Source organism: Lagopus leucura, unplaced genomic scaffold (assembly GCF_019238085.1).
Source record: "Lagopus leucura isolate 7727_CA_CO unplaced genomic scaffold, USGS_WTPT01 Super-Scaffold_100002, whole genome shotgun sequence".
Classification (NCBI taxonomy): Eukaryota; Metazoa; Chordata; class Aves; order Galliformes; family Phasianidae; genus Lagopus; species Lagopus leucura.
The window spans coordinates 89959786-89977217 of NW_024962263.1; the positions used below are offsets into that span (position 1 = coordinate 89959786).

The 17432-nt window shown below is 44.9% G+C and overlaps 1 protein-coding gene across 10 annotated transcripts in view; it reads right to left on the reverse strand.

The window, feature by feature from the left end:
- TOP1MT (DNA topoisomerase I mitochondrial) overlaps nt 1-17026 on the reverse strand; it is a 29762-nt gene extending 12736 nt beyond the window's left edge. For 5 of the 10 annotated variants that reach the window (XR_006178453.1, XR_006178452.1, XR_006178454.1 and 2 more), the window contains exons 1-13: nt 16793-17026; nt 15470-15585; nt 13690-13811; nt 12790-12912; nt 12127-12314; nt 11668-11812; nt 10629-10772; nt 10243-10428; nt 9498-9566; nt 8535-8649; nt 7967-8094; nt 7114-7208; nt 6138-6287 (exon numbers count right to left, since the gene is read on the reverse strand). Coding sequence is in view for 6 of the 10 variants with exons in the window: in XM_042869147.1 (XP_042725081.1) it covers nt 6138-6287; nt 7114-7208; nt 7967-8094; nt 8535-8649; nt 9498-9566; nt 10243-10428; nt 10629-10772; nt 11668-11812; nt 12127-12314; nt 12790-12912; nt 13690-13811; nt 15470-15585; nt 16793-16890 (1679 nt within the window). In the remaining 4 variants the exon portion in view is untranslated. The other 5 variants (XM_042869148.1, XM_042869146.1, XM_042869152.1 and 2 more) reach the window with 5 other exon arrangements.
- Between the last annotated feature and the right edge of the window lie 406 nt (nt 17027-17432).

Genomic DNA, 17432 nt, shown 5'->3' on the forward strand with positions numbered 1-17432 from the left:
ATTTCTAAAAAGAAGCCATAGGGCAAACCAGTCAGCATGTCATCTACTCGCTCCCTGTGGGATGCTAGTGATGGGTAGCTATCCCCTTCCTTCCAAAGCTAGGCACAGTGCCACAAGCTCTCCTTCCTACTGCACAAACTCGATATCCTAGAGTTTTATCTTTGCCTTGGCAGCCGTTCCTCTTCCCCTCATTAGACTGCCCTTCATTTTGTCACAAGGATCCAGTTTCTTGTAGGTCAATCATTCCCTTTCCTTTGCAGCCGCTCACCTTGGCACAGCAGTACCACATTTACAAACACATGACATGGGCTAATGCCATGGCCCAGCAGAGCTTATTTTACAGCCATCTGAACTCAGCCAACTGTTTATGGACACAGAGTACAACACGGAGCTCCTGAAGCACATATTTTATTAATGCCAAAACACAGCTGTGATTTCCTTTTACTAAAGGGGGCTGGATAAGAAGGTATTCCATTTACTGCATTCTGAGGAAGAATGCCTGAAGCCCAGCAATGATGGTCTCACTTAAATATTTTCCTATCATATTGACAAAAAAATCCCCTTTAAAGTTTCTGTTCCATTTTTCCCCCCTTTTTTTTTTTCTCCTCCGGTTTTGCAACATCAGGTCTCATGGGAAGAAGGTGGGGGGAGAGAGCAGAACCCTCTGGCAACCTTTCTTGTTTCTCTTCCTCACATCCCTGCAGGAATTTCCCACCTCTCACCAGCCTGCCAGCCTACAGCTGTTTTATTTTCTCCTTAATCCGATGGCTCACCAGGGAGCAGACACAGAGTGTAAGAAGCAGTCCAACAGAAAATACTCCTTGCTAAGGAGCTCTTATCACACCCACTTCCTTCTCTGCACTGATTATGATGGATCAGCCCAAAGGCTGCCTCTTTGAAGAGCCTACAGGTGAGCAAAGTCCATGCCATTAAGCAGATGAAAGAGCAGCTTATGATGGAGACTTGGTCACTGAAGACATTCAAAGTTAGGCTAGACAGGGCTCTGAGAAACCCGACTTAACTGTGTGCATCCCTATTCACTGCAGAGGAGTTGGGCTAGATGGCTTTTAAAGGTCCCTTCCAACTCAAACAATTCTATGGCTGCACTTCTCAAGTAACATAATAAGTCCCTTCTCCCAACACTACCTACCCGAGCTGCCAGCCCCAACAGAAAGCAAGAAGCAGCTCCAGGAAATGAATGAAAGGCTGATGCATGCTTTTTGTCAATAAGCACCAATAACCTGTTGGCTGTGCCTCAAGAGTTTGACTCATGCCCAGGAGAAAGCACTATGTGGGAAGGTTGCTGATAAGCAGCAGCTAGGACCAGTTGCTGCAAAGGGTGTCAACACACTGGCTTTCTGTTCCTATCTTTCCAGGCTGTTGATTCTATTCTACAATTCTGTATCAAAGAATAGCCCAAGGTGGAAGGGACTCATAAAGACCATCAGGTGCAATGCCTGGTTCTACATAGGACTAACCAAAAATCAGCCCCATTAGAGCCTCCAACTGCACAAAGGAACAGCATGGATCTGCATGAGTGGAGGGTCAGGCTGCATGTTAGGAAAAGACTATTCACCAGAAGGTGGTGGGCATGGAATAGGCCCCCACGGCAGTGGTCATGACCCCAGACCTGCCAAAGTTCAGGGATTGTGTGGACAGTGCTTTCAGACATGGGGTTTGAATTTCGTATGGTCCTGGGTGGAGCCAGGGGTTGGATTCAACAATCCTTGTAGGTCCCTTCTAATGTGGGACACTATGTGATTCTATGAAATTACTTCCCCTACGTAGCAGGAGAAGCATTGCTCTTATTCCTCAAAGCTATATGTTGAAGTGTTCTTACCACTTCCAGCCACAATATCCCACCTCATCCACCACCCCTCTGGGCAACCAAGCTTATTCAAGCTCATGAAGTTCAGCAGTCCCAAACTTAGGTTTGAATGACCCCATGCAACAGGCAGGCTGGAAAGCAGCAGGTTAAGAGGGGGGAATCAAGGTCCTGCCTTCAGCTATTTAATACAGAGTAAATATCAGAGAAGGTCAAAGCAAAACACTTGGCTAAGGCACACTGAGAAGGGCCCAGCATCGGGTCATAAAATGCAAAAAGGGAAATTCCTACCAGACCTGAGAGAAAACAAACCAAAACCTTTAGCACAGCAACACTTAAGCACTTGGAGAAATAGCAGAGAAAGATTTCTGAAAGATCTTGCTGTAGAAGGGCCAGAGCAACTCAAAGAAAGCTTGCCCTCATTGGAGCAGGGGATGGTAACAGAGCCCTCAGAGACCCTCCCATCCTCAGCATTTCTCAGAAGAGGTAGATGCCAATGCAAGTCAAGAGGAACTTCTTGCTACCTCCTTCCCATAGGTTTAATCTCAATGAGTAGCTACAGCATTGGTGCTGTCCTTCAGCATCACATGGGATATACCAAGCCTCCAGACAACGAGGCTCTCATTGTCAAGCCACCAGAGGCTTCTACATTACGTAACAAGAGCAGTCTTGAGCCTGTACCCGTACCAGCACGAGCAGGCAGCATTGTTCCTGGTAAATTTACCTTGAGGTCTCCTCCCAGCCAGTATCAAGAGCAAGGTTTCTGTGAAAAGCACATTAGCAGCCCAGAAATTTACATGGGAGAGTATCACTTCTAGTTGTTGCTGAAAACCAGATCTTCCTCTCCACATTTATTTTTTTTTTTAGGGCAGGAAAAGAAAAAAAAGTGATGACAAAGAAAAATGAAGTTATCAGCTAGTATTTCTCCTTTGGGCTACACCAAGCACCTTAGTCACCAGCTACAGGTTTTAGGTGCCTACAGAAAAGTCATCTCAATTGGAAAAACTGAACTGAAAGCACCCCTGAAAGGGCCAAGGAAGGTAATGTTCAGCTGAGCATGAGTCAGCCAATAGTGACTGCTCTTACGGATGTCTGTGATGGAGGCACATTCCTGCTCTACAGGAGCAGTGGAAAATCCCTTGCAAATTAGAAATTAGGCTGTGCTTTGTGCTTTTTTAGAATTAGACTGTACTTTGCCATTGTGATATCAATGGTGAGAAATCATATCAGAGGGAAATTTTTCACTGAAAGGGTGGTGAGGTGCTGGCAGACACCCCAGAAGTATTCATGGCCAGATTGAACAGGGCCATGGGCAATATAATCAAGTGCATGGCAACACTGCCCAGAGCAGGGGGCTGGAACTTGGTCTTTGAGATTCCTTCCAACCCAAGCCATTCTATGATTCCATGAAACCCATCTTCCCCAATCTCTGGGTTGCTTGATTATGGCCACAGGCCAAGAGGACACTCCTCAGACCTCGTCACCTTCTCTCCTTAAAGCTCAGCTAGTTCCAAGGTATTGCACTGCTCAACCCAGCAGTTGACACCTAGCCAAACACATGATTTCCCCACCTTGCTTTTGCTCTATTGAATCTCCAGTCTTTTCCCCCAATGAGTTTTTGGTGTTTTTTTTTTGTTTGTTTTGTTTTTTTTTGGTTTTTTTTTTTTTTTTTTTTTTTTTTAAACAGAACTTGACAAGCCCTACTTGTAAATGCAACACAGGTTAACACCCTCCTGGGAAAAAATAATTTGTAGATGCTTAGTTTAAGCTCCTACATTACAACCAGTAACTGTTTCGCTGACACTGGCAGCTCTTCACAGTCCTGATTTCCAGAGCATCTGAGCACGGCCATAGCCCACATGCAGCTGCTCTTATTAAAACAGTTCCTTGTGAGAAACATCCACTGTGCTTACCCATTTGCATCTTGTTCCTTTATTCTGCAATAAAAAGAATATTCCCCACCCCTCTCAGCCCCCGGGGTTCCTCTGGAGTTACCCCCTTATTTGGGGTGGAACAAACTTCCAATAAATCTTTTTTAAAAAAACAACAACACTCTTTTTAAAGCCAGGAAATATTTGTTAGTAGGTAAATAACTCAGTGCATTGGAGCCAAACTGGGTCTTTTGTGTTTGCAGGTACAAATTCAACATGGGTCAAGGCATGCTTAGCAGCTTCACCAATAGCTGGTCTAGCTTTGCCAGGTAAATAAAGCCCCTCTCACTTTTGCCACCATTCAGATCCCTGCTTTAGAATTCAGTTGCCTCAGTTAAGCTCTATATAAGCCCCCATGGCTTAGAGAGACAGTACTGTTACATCCCAGCTATGTCACGGAGCACTATTACACACATTATCCCACACCAGTACAGATGCAAGACAAAACTGCATTGGGTTTGCTCATGCATTTCTCCTCATACCTGAGGCCCTTAGGAACCAACCACCAATGGTTTGAGATTTCCAGGAGGTTCTTCACTTGAAGGCAAAGGATTTCATATCAATTTCTACAGGCAACTGAGCACATATATACACCCATTGTAGAGCCCAAACACAAAGCTCTCAGTCGAACCACATTCTGTTTGAGCTGCAAAAAGGCCCCTGGCTTCCAATCACGTATTCAGAAAAATCACTCCCAGTTGTAATAGCTTCCAAGTGAAATAGCACTTTAAACACAAGAACAAGTGGCTGTAAACAAACCCGTTATATGCACCAACTACAGCAGCTTCAATGTCAGCACTGAGCTATAAGGTTTTGCTGTTGATGCAACAGCTTGCTTACACTTGAGGTTCACTGACAACTAGGCTACCTGTATGTGCAAATATCACTTTTTTCCTTTCTCTAAAAAGCAGCCAACTGAGCAAGCACCTGCATTGTGTGCAATTGGTCTGTGCCTTCTCCATGTCCACTGGAAGGATGCAGACTGTCGATTGCTACCACTCCCCAGGACATCTGCCTCTCACCATAATCTCACAGCCAGCATTACACTTTCCCAGTGTGAAGTCAGTAGTTGGAGAGCTTATTTCTGGACCAAGATGAGATCTCCTCTCACACACCAAAGGTTTGATCATGCAGGGGTGGAACAGAGTATACATCGCTCATTTTCAGCATTCTACCATTAAACTCACTTTCTGACCCAGCATTTCCCATCCCTCCTTCTCAAGGATGCAGCTGCTCCTTCAGTGATATTGGCTCCCTCCCAGAGTGTTTCCATTTTGATTATATTTGTGCAATTGCAGTTTTGTCAAATCCCAAGGATGGAATGGCATAAAATACCCTGAGATTTTTTTCCCTTTACTCCAGTGCATCCCCTGACCCAAGCCCATGTCTTACACTGCAGCTGCCTGTTTCAGCACATCACTGCCTCATGTTTCCACATCAGGATAATTCAGAGCATCTAAGAAGCACAGCACTTCTCCATAAGGAAATAGGATTAACTGTGTAATCTTATTTATTGGCACAGTTAAGGCTCTCAATCTTCTTCCAAGATTCTGGACGAGGAGGAAGGAAGAAGATACCCGAAGCACCTGGCAGCTCTAGAGAGGAATTAAAAGTTCACATTTAATTTGCACTCAGAATGAGTGTCACAAGTCAGTAGTATTTGCTTTTAACACTTGGTTTCTATTTTTTTTTTTTTTTTTAATACAAAAACCAGCATGAACCGCCTACAAACTTGTGTTAGACAACCATCCCACCTCTGCAACAACTGCAGCAGCACATAAAAAAAGTTATTAATCAGCACCAGATGAGCATAAGGCTAACAGGAAAGGTGCTTCCTCAGAACTCAAAATCCTCATCAGTCATGTCAATTGCCCAGGCAAACTTCTCCCTCTGTGTCTTGTTGAAGATCTTCTCAATGGGCACACCGAACTTCTTACACCTACGGAGATCACAACACAATGGGGAGACATTCCAAGGGATACACTACCCATCCCAATTGGCTCCCACCATAGTCCTCCATGTTTACTTGTGCAACTTCCTTCAGCCCCCAGAGGAAATCACTTTTGTACCTTGTACATTTATCAACAGATGCAAATTGTCCCTTCTGGTTTTAAGGTAAGAAGCATCATCTTACCTTGCAATCAGTGCCTTGCAAACAAGGGAAGTTGCAGTTTTGAGCTTTGTTGATGGTTGGACTAGATGATCTTAGGAGGTTTTTCCCAAACTTAATGATTCTGTGATCAACTCCAGAGCTTGGACAGGTTTCTCTGGCCAAACACCAAGTTTTTCCCTAAAGTCTCAAGCATGTGCTTGTTCCCCAAAAGCAGGCAATCTGCACATCTCTAGAGAAACATCTTCCCTAGAGCATGTTCAAAGCTTACCAGGCTATGCTAATCCTGGGATCCAGGTAATTCAGCTTGGACGTGCCCAGAGCTATCTGTTTGTTCTCCTCCTTGTCTGTGGCCTGGACATTCAGCTTGGCCAGCTGCTCCTTCAGACGTTCCAACAGCTTCTTTTTCTTTTGCACGTTGCTGAGGGTAGAGAAAGAGCAACACAAGGAGCAGGTTAAAAGGGGAAAAGCAGCAGAAGTGAAATACAGAGTAGTTATCCTGCTTTTATGCTTTTTAGGAAAATGACAGGAAGCCAGCGAGCTTCATCTCAGTGATCTCTACACCCACTGAGTCTAGAAATAGCTCTAGAACGGCAAAGTGGAAGATTTAGTACCAGACTATGAGAGAAAAGTAGAATCACTAAGATTGGAAAATACCTCCAAGGTCATCAAGTCCAACCATCACCACCATGCCCACTCATAGATTAATTACTTGAGAAATAAGATTTTTTTTCTTTTTAAAACATTTTTGTACAAAGATTGGGCAAGTAGCAGCCAGACTCCATGTGCAAACACAATCTCAGACAGCCACACTTGGGCTCCAGGAGGAGGAGTAAATTCAGACAAGACCCATGCTATGACTGCCGCATAGATTTGATATGCCACAGTCCACAGGAAAACATATATCAGGACTGTGCATACTCAGCTTCAACCCCAAGTTAAGTGCTCTATGCACCACAGCATTTGTAGGAGGACCCAGCAGTTTGCATTGAAGTCTAAATATTCATAGAGATGTGCCCTACTATAAAAGAAATGAATCTCTACAAGCAGTTATTTGGCAGTCCTACTGCTGCAGAGAACCATTCACAAAGACCTTCATTCATCTGCCAGGCTCCCATGGGAAAGGAGGTACCCAGAAACGATTTCAGTTCCAATTAGCTGCATATAGGGTATTGGACCACAACATTCCCACCCACAGATCTGTGCACAGGTACCTCTGCTAACAAGAATTGAAAAGAATCACTCACGCCTCTGCTTTGGCATCTTTTTTGTCTTTTAACTCATCTTCAGCTTCTTCCAGCTCTTGTTGGGCTTTTTCCAGCTGTTCCTTCTTGGCATCAATCTGAAGTAAATAGAATGAGTCCCAGCTCATGTCCCTCCATAGAGATTTCAGCTACCCTTACCACAACACATAGCTCCTCAATTTCTCATCAGCCCCAGTGCAGCCCCCAGAAACAGCCCTGAGACTCATGCTAGAGCTCACATTACTGATCTCAGAAACACTTGCAGCACTTACTCATCTTATGCACTGACCAAAGCTGTCTGGCTCACAACAGTGTTGAGCCACAATCACAAAGGCCCAAGCTCACTGGTAGACTGTGAACAAAAGAGCTGAGGACAACTACAAAAATCATAGTTTGTAGCATTTCTATAGCAGACCCATTAAAATTTCAGCTGGTTCTCCTGCAAGCCACCAAATTGTAAAACTTATTTCCACGGCCCTAAGCCATGCACTCAGCTTGGCCTGAAGACAAGAAATGATTAAAAAAAAACAAACATTTTCATGCCATTTGTGTTTACCACATCCCTATCCCCCTAGATTGCTAGTATCTCTGCGCTAATTAAAAAAAAGCTGCTATTTCTGATTCATTCCTTCATAGAATCATTAACATTGTAAAAAAGATTACCCAGTCCAACTATCAACCCATCACCATCAATGTCCACTAAACCACTTCATCATTCAATGCCACAAAATTCCTTGCCATGCTTGCTCTATGCAGTCTCCTCAAGCACCATGTTTATCCCCCTTCTTTTTCCCCATTCAAGGGATATCAGTGAGGTGGGAGCAAATCTGAGGACTCTTAGTTTGGTCTGCCTCACCTTGGTTTGCAGATTTTGCATTGACTTCTCAAAGGTTTTTGGCGTGGATCTCTGATGGTTGCACAGGATGGCCACAGCTCGGTTTGCTCGGTTGTAGGAGAGAAGCTTTTCAGCAACACTGTTTTCAGCTGGAAATGAAGTGCAGCATCACTATTTGTTTCCTTTCTGGGAATTGGGGAAGGCAAAGAACAGACCAGAACATCAAGTTGTTGGCCTTTGGCATAAGAGAGCAATAATGGTGGTCCTTCACCAATTTCTACAACCAAGTGATCATGTCTCATCACTTGAAGGCAGGACAGAAATAACACAACCAACCAACAATGTAAAGAAGAAAAAAATCTACTCCCATCTTGACTGTCAGACTACCACTGAGCAGGTGATTTGATTTTGCCACTTTGCATGACTCCCAACCTGCTGCACATGCCCATAAGCTACATACCACTCTACAACGATGCATGACCAGCCAAGGAAGAGTGGACAATGGGGACGCCAAGCCAATGGATGGATATCTGAGCCCACTGCCCCTACAACACAGCTGGAGTTGCCACAAACATGATTAAGAACTAACGGTTAGTGAGTGCCTTGAGCTGCTCCTGCAAGGTGATGGAAGCATTGTAGGTCCTGAACACTTTGGCAGTCAAACCATTCATCAGCTTCTGAAGGTGTTTGTTCAAGACGGTTGTCTGGAAGGCGAGTGCAGGAAAACACAGAGAGGAAAAAGGAAGAAAGAACAAACAGATGTCAAAACAATAAACTTTTTTTTTTTTCCAGACCATTGTCTTCTGCTTAAACAAACCAATTAAACAGACAAGCTATATCTTGCACATTTACCTGTTGGCTCACACCCTAATGAAGACCAGAAGAAACATCACTGAAATTCAGAGCACCTCTCAAATTCAATAGCTTCTGCCCACATATATCCAAGAAGCCACATCTCACATTGAGTATCTCTCATATTAATTGCATTAGATATCTTTGTTCTAAAGAGCACATGGAGCTACAATCAGATCAGAAGATACAAAAGGCCTATCAGAGAAAGTTGATCCAGGCAACTTCTTACCTCTATAAATTTGGGCAAGGGGCTTTCTAAGGCATGTGGGCAGAAGGGGAGCGTGGGGGGCAGCAGTCCATATCAAATGCTGAAGAGGAGGCAAGAGGTTTTACCAAGGGGATAGCTTGGAAGAAGGCTGCAGCACATCACTCCAGCATGCTCTCACACTTCCACTGAGCCCCAGTTAGGTGTGGAAGTGCCAAATGGGTGAGGTTTGACACCTCCAGCAATGCCCTGGGCAGCATGTGGATGGACAGTTCCTCCCAGACAGGTCAGTTAGAGGAGGGAAGGAGCAAAAAAACCACTTCCTTAGCAGGGACATGCATTACTTATGGGTGCATACAGACAGCTAGGCCTGCATTTGGGAAATTAGAGATATCACCAGTGAAGGAAGAATGGGAAAAAAAATAGAATCGTGATTGAGATGCTGAAATTTTATGGTTCAACAAAGGGTTCAAAAGTAGAGATGCAAAAACTTACAGAGAGCCTATCAAAGAGGTCATCACCTGGGTCTTTGTTCTTCATGAACAGCTGTAGGTTCTTGAACACCTAGAGGGGGAAGAAAGGATGGCCCTGGTCAAGGACAAAGAGCAAATTGACCCCAGACAATTCCCTCATCTCCATCAGCCTTCCCAACCAGCAACACTCTGATTTGGACTTGCAGAATATACATCCTACCAAATCACTCACCGAATTTCAAGGACATCCATTGGGACTTCAAGACAACATTAGTGCCACAAGCTGTTTTCTCCATCACCCCTACCACTAGCATTCCATCATCCCACACAAACAGCATCACCTATCCCATGGGCACACTAACAAACAATGGGGCCTGCTTGCAAGTCTTAATTCCCAGTAGTCAACTGGGGAGATGCTTCAGCAGGTGTTACTTCTCTCATAGTTCATGGGCTAAAACAGCCTTGAAAGCCCTAACCCAAAAGTTCCCCCCCCTTTTTGCAGTCCAGGAGTCAACACGCATACATCCTTACTACGCTGCACCCTTATAGTAGTGGTAAGAGGACAGCTGGTCTAGACAACCTTAAATGGAACTACAGAATCATTAAGGTTGAAAAAGACTGTCTCTTGCACATACTGTCAATAATGGGGTCAAAACAGTTTTCAGATTCAGATTTGGGACTAATAACTATTAAATGAGCCAAGCCACCCAGTGAACCTTGTGCCACATCGCCACACTGGCCATGACCTCCATCTCTGCCACACTTACTGGCTTTTCCACTGATACTTTGTTGTAATAGCGGATGGAGTCTTTCCCAAGGAAGTCAAACTCCACCACATGCTCCTGCCCATCCAGCTTAGAGTGCAGCTTGATGTGCTCCACACGTAGGGAACAGCAGCCAACTGTGTCTGCAGTCTCCCCTTCTTCTTTCTCATTACCAGCTCTCAGGGCCAGCTGAAAGGACACACAAAGCCATAAATCAACCACTCCAGCCCACCAGAATTCTACTTGAAAAGGTGAAGTAGACATGAACACCAGGAAAAAGAAACATGGAGCTAGTAATGCCCATCAGTCAATAAAAAGTGGATCAGGTAAGATAATGCCAGCCTCAAAAGCAGCAAAGAAACAAGGTGCCAAGATGAGGCAACAGGTACCTTATCAATGAAGTAGAGAGCCACTGCTCTTTGTCGCTTCCTCATCTCCTTGGACTTCCAGTCAGCCTGGTACTGAGCACGGATCTTGTGGACAACATCCTTTAGTCTCCGGGCTACCTCAAACTTCTGCCAGTCCTTTTCCCCCTGGAAAAAGAAGCCAATGCATTGTCACTCAGCACCCCATCTTACTTCCATCCCCTCCAGCCAGACAGTTTTGGAAACACAACTTCCAGGGTCTAAATACTCAGAATACAGTGCCTTCTTGAGGAAAAAAAAGAATAATGATAATAACCCTTGAAATGCAGGGAAAAAAAAAAAACAACAAGCAGAAACAACTCAACTGGGGTCTCGATGCCCTCTGCTGGCTGCGCTGGACTCAGGATCTTCACAAAATCTGAGCTGCTCATTGTCTGGATGCATCTTCTGCCAACTTGTGGCCAGAATAAGACAAGCATGGAGTCAACTGTTACAGCACTGCACAGCTACAGCCACCGATTTTCACACACCATTAGTGTGGAATGACACGCAATGCATGTACTTGGCTGTGCTCAACTTGCACGCACTTTCCTTATTTGCTTTGAAGAATGGAAATAGCTTTAAATCACCTTTCTCTCCCCTGTTCATTTCCCTCCCTCCTACAGTACTACAGATGGCCATCCCACCTCCTCCTGTCCTCCATTTGCTGACACAAATGAACCAAACCCCACGGACTCCAGCTCCCCGTGGATCTTCTCAGTGCAAGCCCAGCTCTCAGCAGCCTTACCAGGATGCACATGAGCAGCACAGCACAGGGACAGCTCTACAAGTAGCAATCTGTTCCTAAAAACAGACTCAAAGCTCAACATAAACACCTTTTTCCCCTCTCACCCAACCACAACTAAGGGCATCCCAATCAATCTAGTTTTCTGCTTTTCTTCTCAAAAAGTACGTTTTTTGTAGGCACGCAACATCATTCTATGATCTTCTCCCCTATGACCTTTCTTCCTGGAAAGAGAGGAGTGACCATAGAGCTCCTCACAAAGAGCAGCATCTCACTGACCTTCAGCTTGGAGCTCGGGTTCAGCATGATGTACTTTAAGGAGTTCTGGATGTTTTCAGTCCATGAGGCCAGCCAGGTGACTGTGTTGTCAAAGCGTACTTCCTTCCATTTATGCCCCACTGGTGGCTCAGGGATCTTGGAGTCCCTGTAGATAGAAAAAGGATGCAATCATTGGTTATACCAGATATCTTAGCGGTGTTTTTCAACATGATTCTATGATTTGAGAGATCACAAAGGAGAAGAAACAGGTTAGCACCTCAATAATTTCTTCACAGCAAGATAAGGATGCCCAGAAAGTTGCATCATTGCCTGCTCAGCCTGCTCACAATTACTCCACAATGCTATCAGTCTTTATCCTTCAGATGCAAGGGATAACAGGAGAACTAACATATTTCCACTTAGAGGAAATGTGTTGTTTACCCCATCCCCAAGAATTCATCTCTTATCTCAGCAACTCACTTGCTACAGTTGATGATCACATCTTCTGGCATAATCCTCTTCTTCAGCATGCCCATTTTGGGGTGATCACCACGTCCACGGAACAGCCCTGGAGGCTCAGTTTTGAAATTGCCTATCTTCTCCCTGTGCCCATCAAGGATGCAGTATCCATACTCCTCCTGGATCTTATCTGCCTCCTCCTTCAGTTTCTGAAACAAGCACCGTGTCAACCCATAAGACAAAGCTGAATCCCCATGATTTCTTTCCACTAGTGGAAAAAGGTAAGAAAGCACAAGGCAGTAAAGAGAGCTCAAAAGGTTAGAGAAAATTGATCAAAGGTCCAAGTCTTCTTCATACACATTATTCCTCATGCACCTTGCAAACCCATATGGCAATGCAGTCCCAGCATGATGCTAATGAAGCAAAGGTCCACCATCTTCTGGACAGAGCAGAACCTCAAACCATGGACTGAGGATGACTGGTACCTTTCAAAGCCAGGAAATGTGCACTATTTGTAGAAAAACTGAATGAAAGATGTGATGGATGTGGTCCAAATGCCAAAGAGGTCCCAGATCAGGGCATAACCCACAAGGATGGGAGGCAAGAATGATCTAAAACACCCCAAGCTGCCCCCAAAGCATATCAAGTCAGTTCCAGGCATCATAGGAAACCCCAGGTTCTCACCTGCTTCTCCTCTTTGGAGAGTGCTTTCCGTGCCTCATTTTTGTCCACAAAGTACTTATGAATCTCCCTGAAGTCACACTTGTCCAACTGCTTGATTATCTCTTGTTCCTGAGGTGTCATCTCCTGTGGAAGAAATGAAGAGAGCTGAGTGTGGCACAGAGGGACATGGTGTAGTGGGCATGGTGGTGATGAGTTAGCAATTGAACTAGATGATCTTAGTGGTCTTTTCCAGACATAAAATAATTAATCTAGGTGGCAAAAACAACTCTGTAGTGCTTTTTGGCTGTTTCACCTCTGGAGAAAAGGAAGTAAAGATACTCACACCAGTTCATAAAAAAAAAAAAAAAAAGGGCAGAAAGATACAGCCAACCCAGATATCTTAGCTACATCCACCCAAGGGTAGATAAAGCTGTACCAGCAAGTGGCCAAGCTGCTCTGGACCCACAAAGAAGCAAAACACAACCAGCTGTGGAATGGAGCAGACTTAGAGCTCTGCTACAGAAAGAAGGGGCTCCAAGAGCACACGCAGATGGCACAGCCTACAGAAGTGACACTGAAGGGTGGGATGTGCACTAGGAAGTGTCTCATTTGTGCATAAGGAATTTGCCATAGTGCTGCAGGACCAGAAGGTTTATCTTTGAGAGGGATGAATACCCCAGAGAAAACCTAGGGTCCATCTTGAGATAGTATCACTATCCAAACCCAGAAGTGCTACCTTGAGGAACTCAGGGATGCTGTAGACAGCAAACCACGACCCATCCCCGAATAAATATGGAAATAAGAAGATACATCCCCCAAAAGCATCCCTTCCTTCCCACACAACAGTCCAAGGATGACAGTCTTAACACTGGGTCTTAATGCAGAGGATTGACAGCAAGGAAACCACAGTATGCAAGGTACCTTCCTCCAGTCATTAAAAAAGTTGTTCTGGAAGATCTCTTTAGTTGTGTACTCATGATCAAGCATTTTTGCATAGAAAGTGGCAATTTCCTCCGTGGCCAGGCTCAGCTTCAGGGGTTTACCTAGAAAGGAGAAAAGCATTAGCATTAGTTACAGGGACATCTCAATCCAGCAGTCCTAGGAGGCTGCTTGGTTGATCCTCATGTTCAGCACAGTACCCAGAGCAAGGACAAAGGCTGAAAATGGACACTGGCAGCCCACACACAGCTTTGCCTGTGGATCAACACTGAGCACTCAGCACAGCAGGATGCTGCCACAACCAATTTGAAATCACACGCTACGTGTTCTTCTCCAGGAGAGTAGAGATCCTGAATTACTCCGAGCTCACTGAGCCACAGCAGACTCTGTGCAATGAATTGTAGAATCACTACTGTTAAAAAAAATACCTCTAAAATCATCAAGTCCAACCATAAATCCATCAACACCGTGACCACCAAATCACATCCCTCAACATTGTCCCTCAGTCCCAGACTCTTGGCTTAACAGGACAACATAGAAAGGTTTGTTTTCCCAACTACAGTCAGTTCCAGGTGCATGCTGAATAGCCAAGATACCACTCAGAAGTTTCACATCAAATCACAATCAAACAATCAACGTGGAAATTCCACAAGTCATTTTGTGGAGGTGGCAAAAACCACCAGCCTCTCTTGAATCAATGAGCTCAGGAAACATCTTGGTTCCTGCTAGAAAGCAAACACTTTAAAAACAGTTTTTCTAGACAAGCCACTAAAAAAGAACCCTTCAGAGTCCCAGGGATGGTTCAGTTCTGCACTAGACGCTGATTTTGGAGTGTTGACTGCCACCTGAACTGCAGCAGTAATGACAGCACCTCCCCAGATCCCAAACTAAAGAACCAGCCCTGATGCACACCACACAAATGGGTCTGCAGGAGCACAGAGGGGATCCAAACCCTATGCAGAACCACAAATAGCTGCCTCACATAGCAAAAAAAAAAAAAAATAATAATAAAAGTCACTGGCAATCCCATCAATGTCCTAGCATGCCCTCTACTGACTGAATTGCCACATATCACATTTTCTCGTATTGGCTTTTTATTTCCTCCTGTTATAAAGAACTACAAGGAACAGGAAGCCTCAGTGAGAGGCCAAGGACCAAGGTTCCATGGGACTGATCTCCTCCCACCTCAATTATCCCTTAATTGTAACAGACTGCTCAGGGTGGTGGTTGAACCACTGTCTCCAGAGGTGTTCAAGAAACATGGACAGGGGGTACTGAGGGACACGGTTAGTAGGAAAAATTGGTGATAGGTTGACAGACTTGATGTTCTTAGAAGTCTTTTTCAGCCTTAATGATTGTATGATTCTTGCTTCCACCCCTAGGAGGGTGGGGTTCAGGGCTGGACAATGGGGAAAAAGAGAGTTCAGCAAACACAGAATAAACCAAAGGAGAACAGTAGAAGGCTGCATCCATCCCCTCCTGGTCCACCTTCGCAAAGTTAAACAGAATCTTAAGGAATTGGCATTGATATGCATTGCATCACTCTGAGATACCCAGGGTCCAGCCAGCCCTGAGCATCCCACAGCCAAAAAAAAAAAGGCTGTAAGCAGAGGACGAGGTCCCAAGTGAGGTTTACTCCAAGGGGATATTATGGCCCTTTTAATAAGTGCTCTGCAGCTTGCCTCTCCTGTCTAAGAGGAGATACCAGCTCCTCGGCCATGCAGAAAACAACACCACGTGCCCCCTCCCAGGTTGAACCTACCATCATAATAAAATTGCACATCATCAGGCAGAGGCTCGTAGAGAGGGACAAAGTAGGGTCCTTTGTGTTCCAGCTGTTTCCACTTCACCCCATCGTTTGTCTTCTCTTCTTCCCACCTGGGATAGAAGCACATAGATCCATGAGATCAACCCTACCTCAGTGTCTGGGACCTTCTCCTGAGCAGTACCACAACATCTAAGTGAAATTCCATCACTCGAGACACTGCCTCAGTTTCCCCATTCTTCCAAACATGCAAAACAATGATCCAACCAAGGGAAAAACATCCTGGAGGAGACAGAAAATAACGACCCAATGAGACATGTTCAGTGGGATGTGAAGGAACTGAGGCAGAGCAAAAAGACAGAACCATCGACCAAACCCCTGGGGACAGCCACCAACATGCCACCAAGAGCTACAAAAGATTCTCATTTTGCACCAAAGATGCAAGGGTTAAAATGGACAGGACACCTCGTCCTGCTCATTAAAAAGCACAAAAACAAAAGGGATCATGGTCATCCCACCATCCCATACTGCCTATGGCGTGACCTTAACGCAAATAAGGTCTTAACGCACCGCTCCCCCACCCCTGCATGGCAAATAGGATTTTAAAATGACTGCAAGTTGCAGCTGTAAAATAAGGATGCGAGTTAGATAGATTAAGAAACACCCACCCTGGGGAAAAAAAAAAAAAAAAAAAAAAAGAAAAAAAAACCACAAAACATTTATAAATATTTTAAACAGTATATTATATAAGCTAACTGAGGTTTGAGTAAAGAGGAAGAAGCAGCAGGCAATGCACGGAGACAAGCAGGGGATCTGCACCCCATGGCTCTGTACATACAGAACACCCAACATCTCTGGGAAAATGGAAACAACAGGAAAAAAAGAACAGCAAAATTTTACCACTGGAAACAAGCAAGCAAAAAGAAAAGCGGAAAACAAAGACTAAGAATGGAGTCGCGTGGCTCGGCGGTACCCCGGAAGTGTTTCAGAGGAGGAGTGTTCTACAGGAGGAGATTGCATCAAAAGCTACATAGATTGCATCAAAAAGCGTGTTGTGCCAGGAAAATAAAAATATACGGGGAAAAAAAAAAAAAAATATATATATATATATATATATATATATATATATATATATATATATAAATAAAAGATATTTAGGAAAATATAGAGATATACACATTAAATCAACAGGCTGCAGAAAACGTGGCTGAAAGCGCCTCTGAGAGGCTAGCAGTGATTTGCAGAGCGCTGTAATGCCTCCACCTCTCCCCCCAAACCCATGCAACCCGCCGGCCAAGCAAAGCAAATCCCTGTACTCACCTGCTGTAGCCCCCTGACCCTGCACGAAAGGCAGTGGGGATGAACGGAGGGCGAGGGACCCCTCGGCCAAGCAGCGAGGTGGCCAAACACCGATACATCCCACCCACAGCCCACAGAGGTGGTCACCCCCAGCATCATGTCCCAAGCACCCTGCTACCCGCTGGGGCACGCTGGCATTACCCAAAGCATTGCCATGAGAAGAAAACACCCGCTGTTGGTTGGGGTTGTGGCACTTCCCCCCCCACGTGTTGGAGCAATGGAGCCTTGTGGGAAATGTAGTTCTGTGTGTTCGTGTGCATGCTTTGAGGCAATTCAGCCTAACGCACGACTTAAGCAATGTAGCAGGCACTGCTTTTTATGAAACAGAGTTTTCTTCTTTAAAAAATCTACTTTCAAAACACACTGTGCCCTACAAAATCATTTCCTAAGGTCTGGGGTTGTTGGAACTGAACGATCTTAAGACATCCTTTCCAACCAAAGTCATACTACCATTATATGATTTGGATGATACCCATCAGCATCCCTGTCTGGGATAACTGGGATAATGCCCAGCAGCTCCATACAGCCCAGGGTTTGTGACAGGCTGGAAAGGGGTTTGTTGATCACCTCCTTTCACCAGCCATGAGCACCTACCTTACTT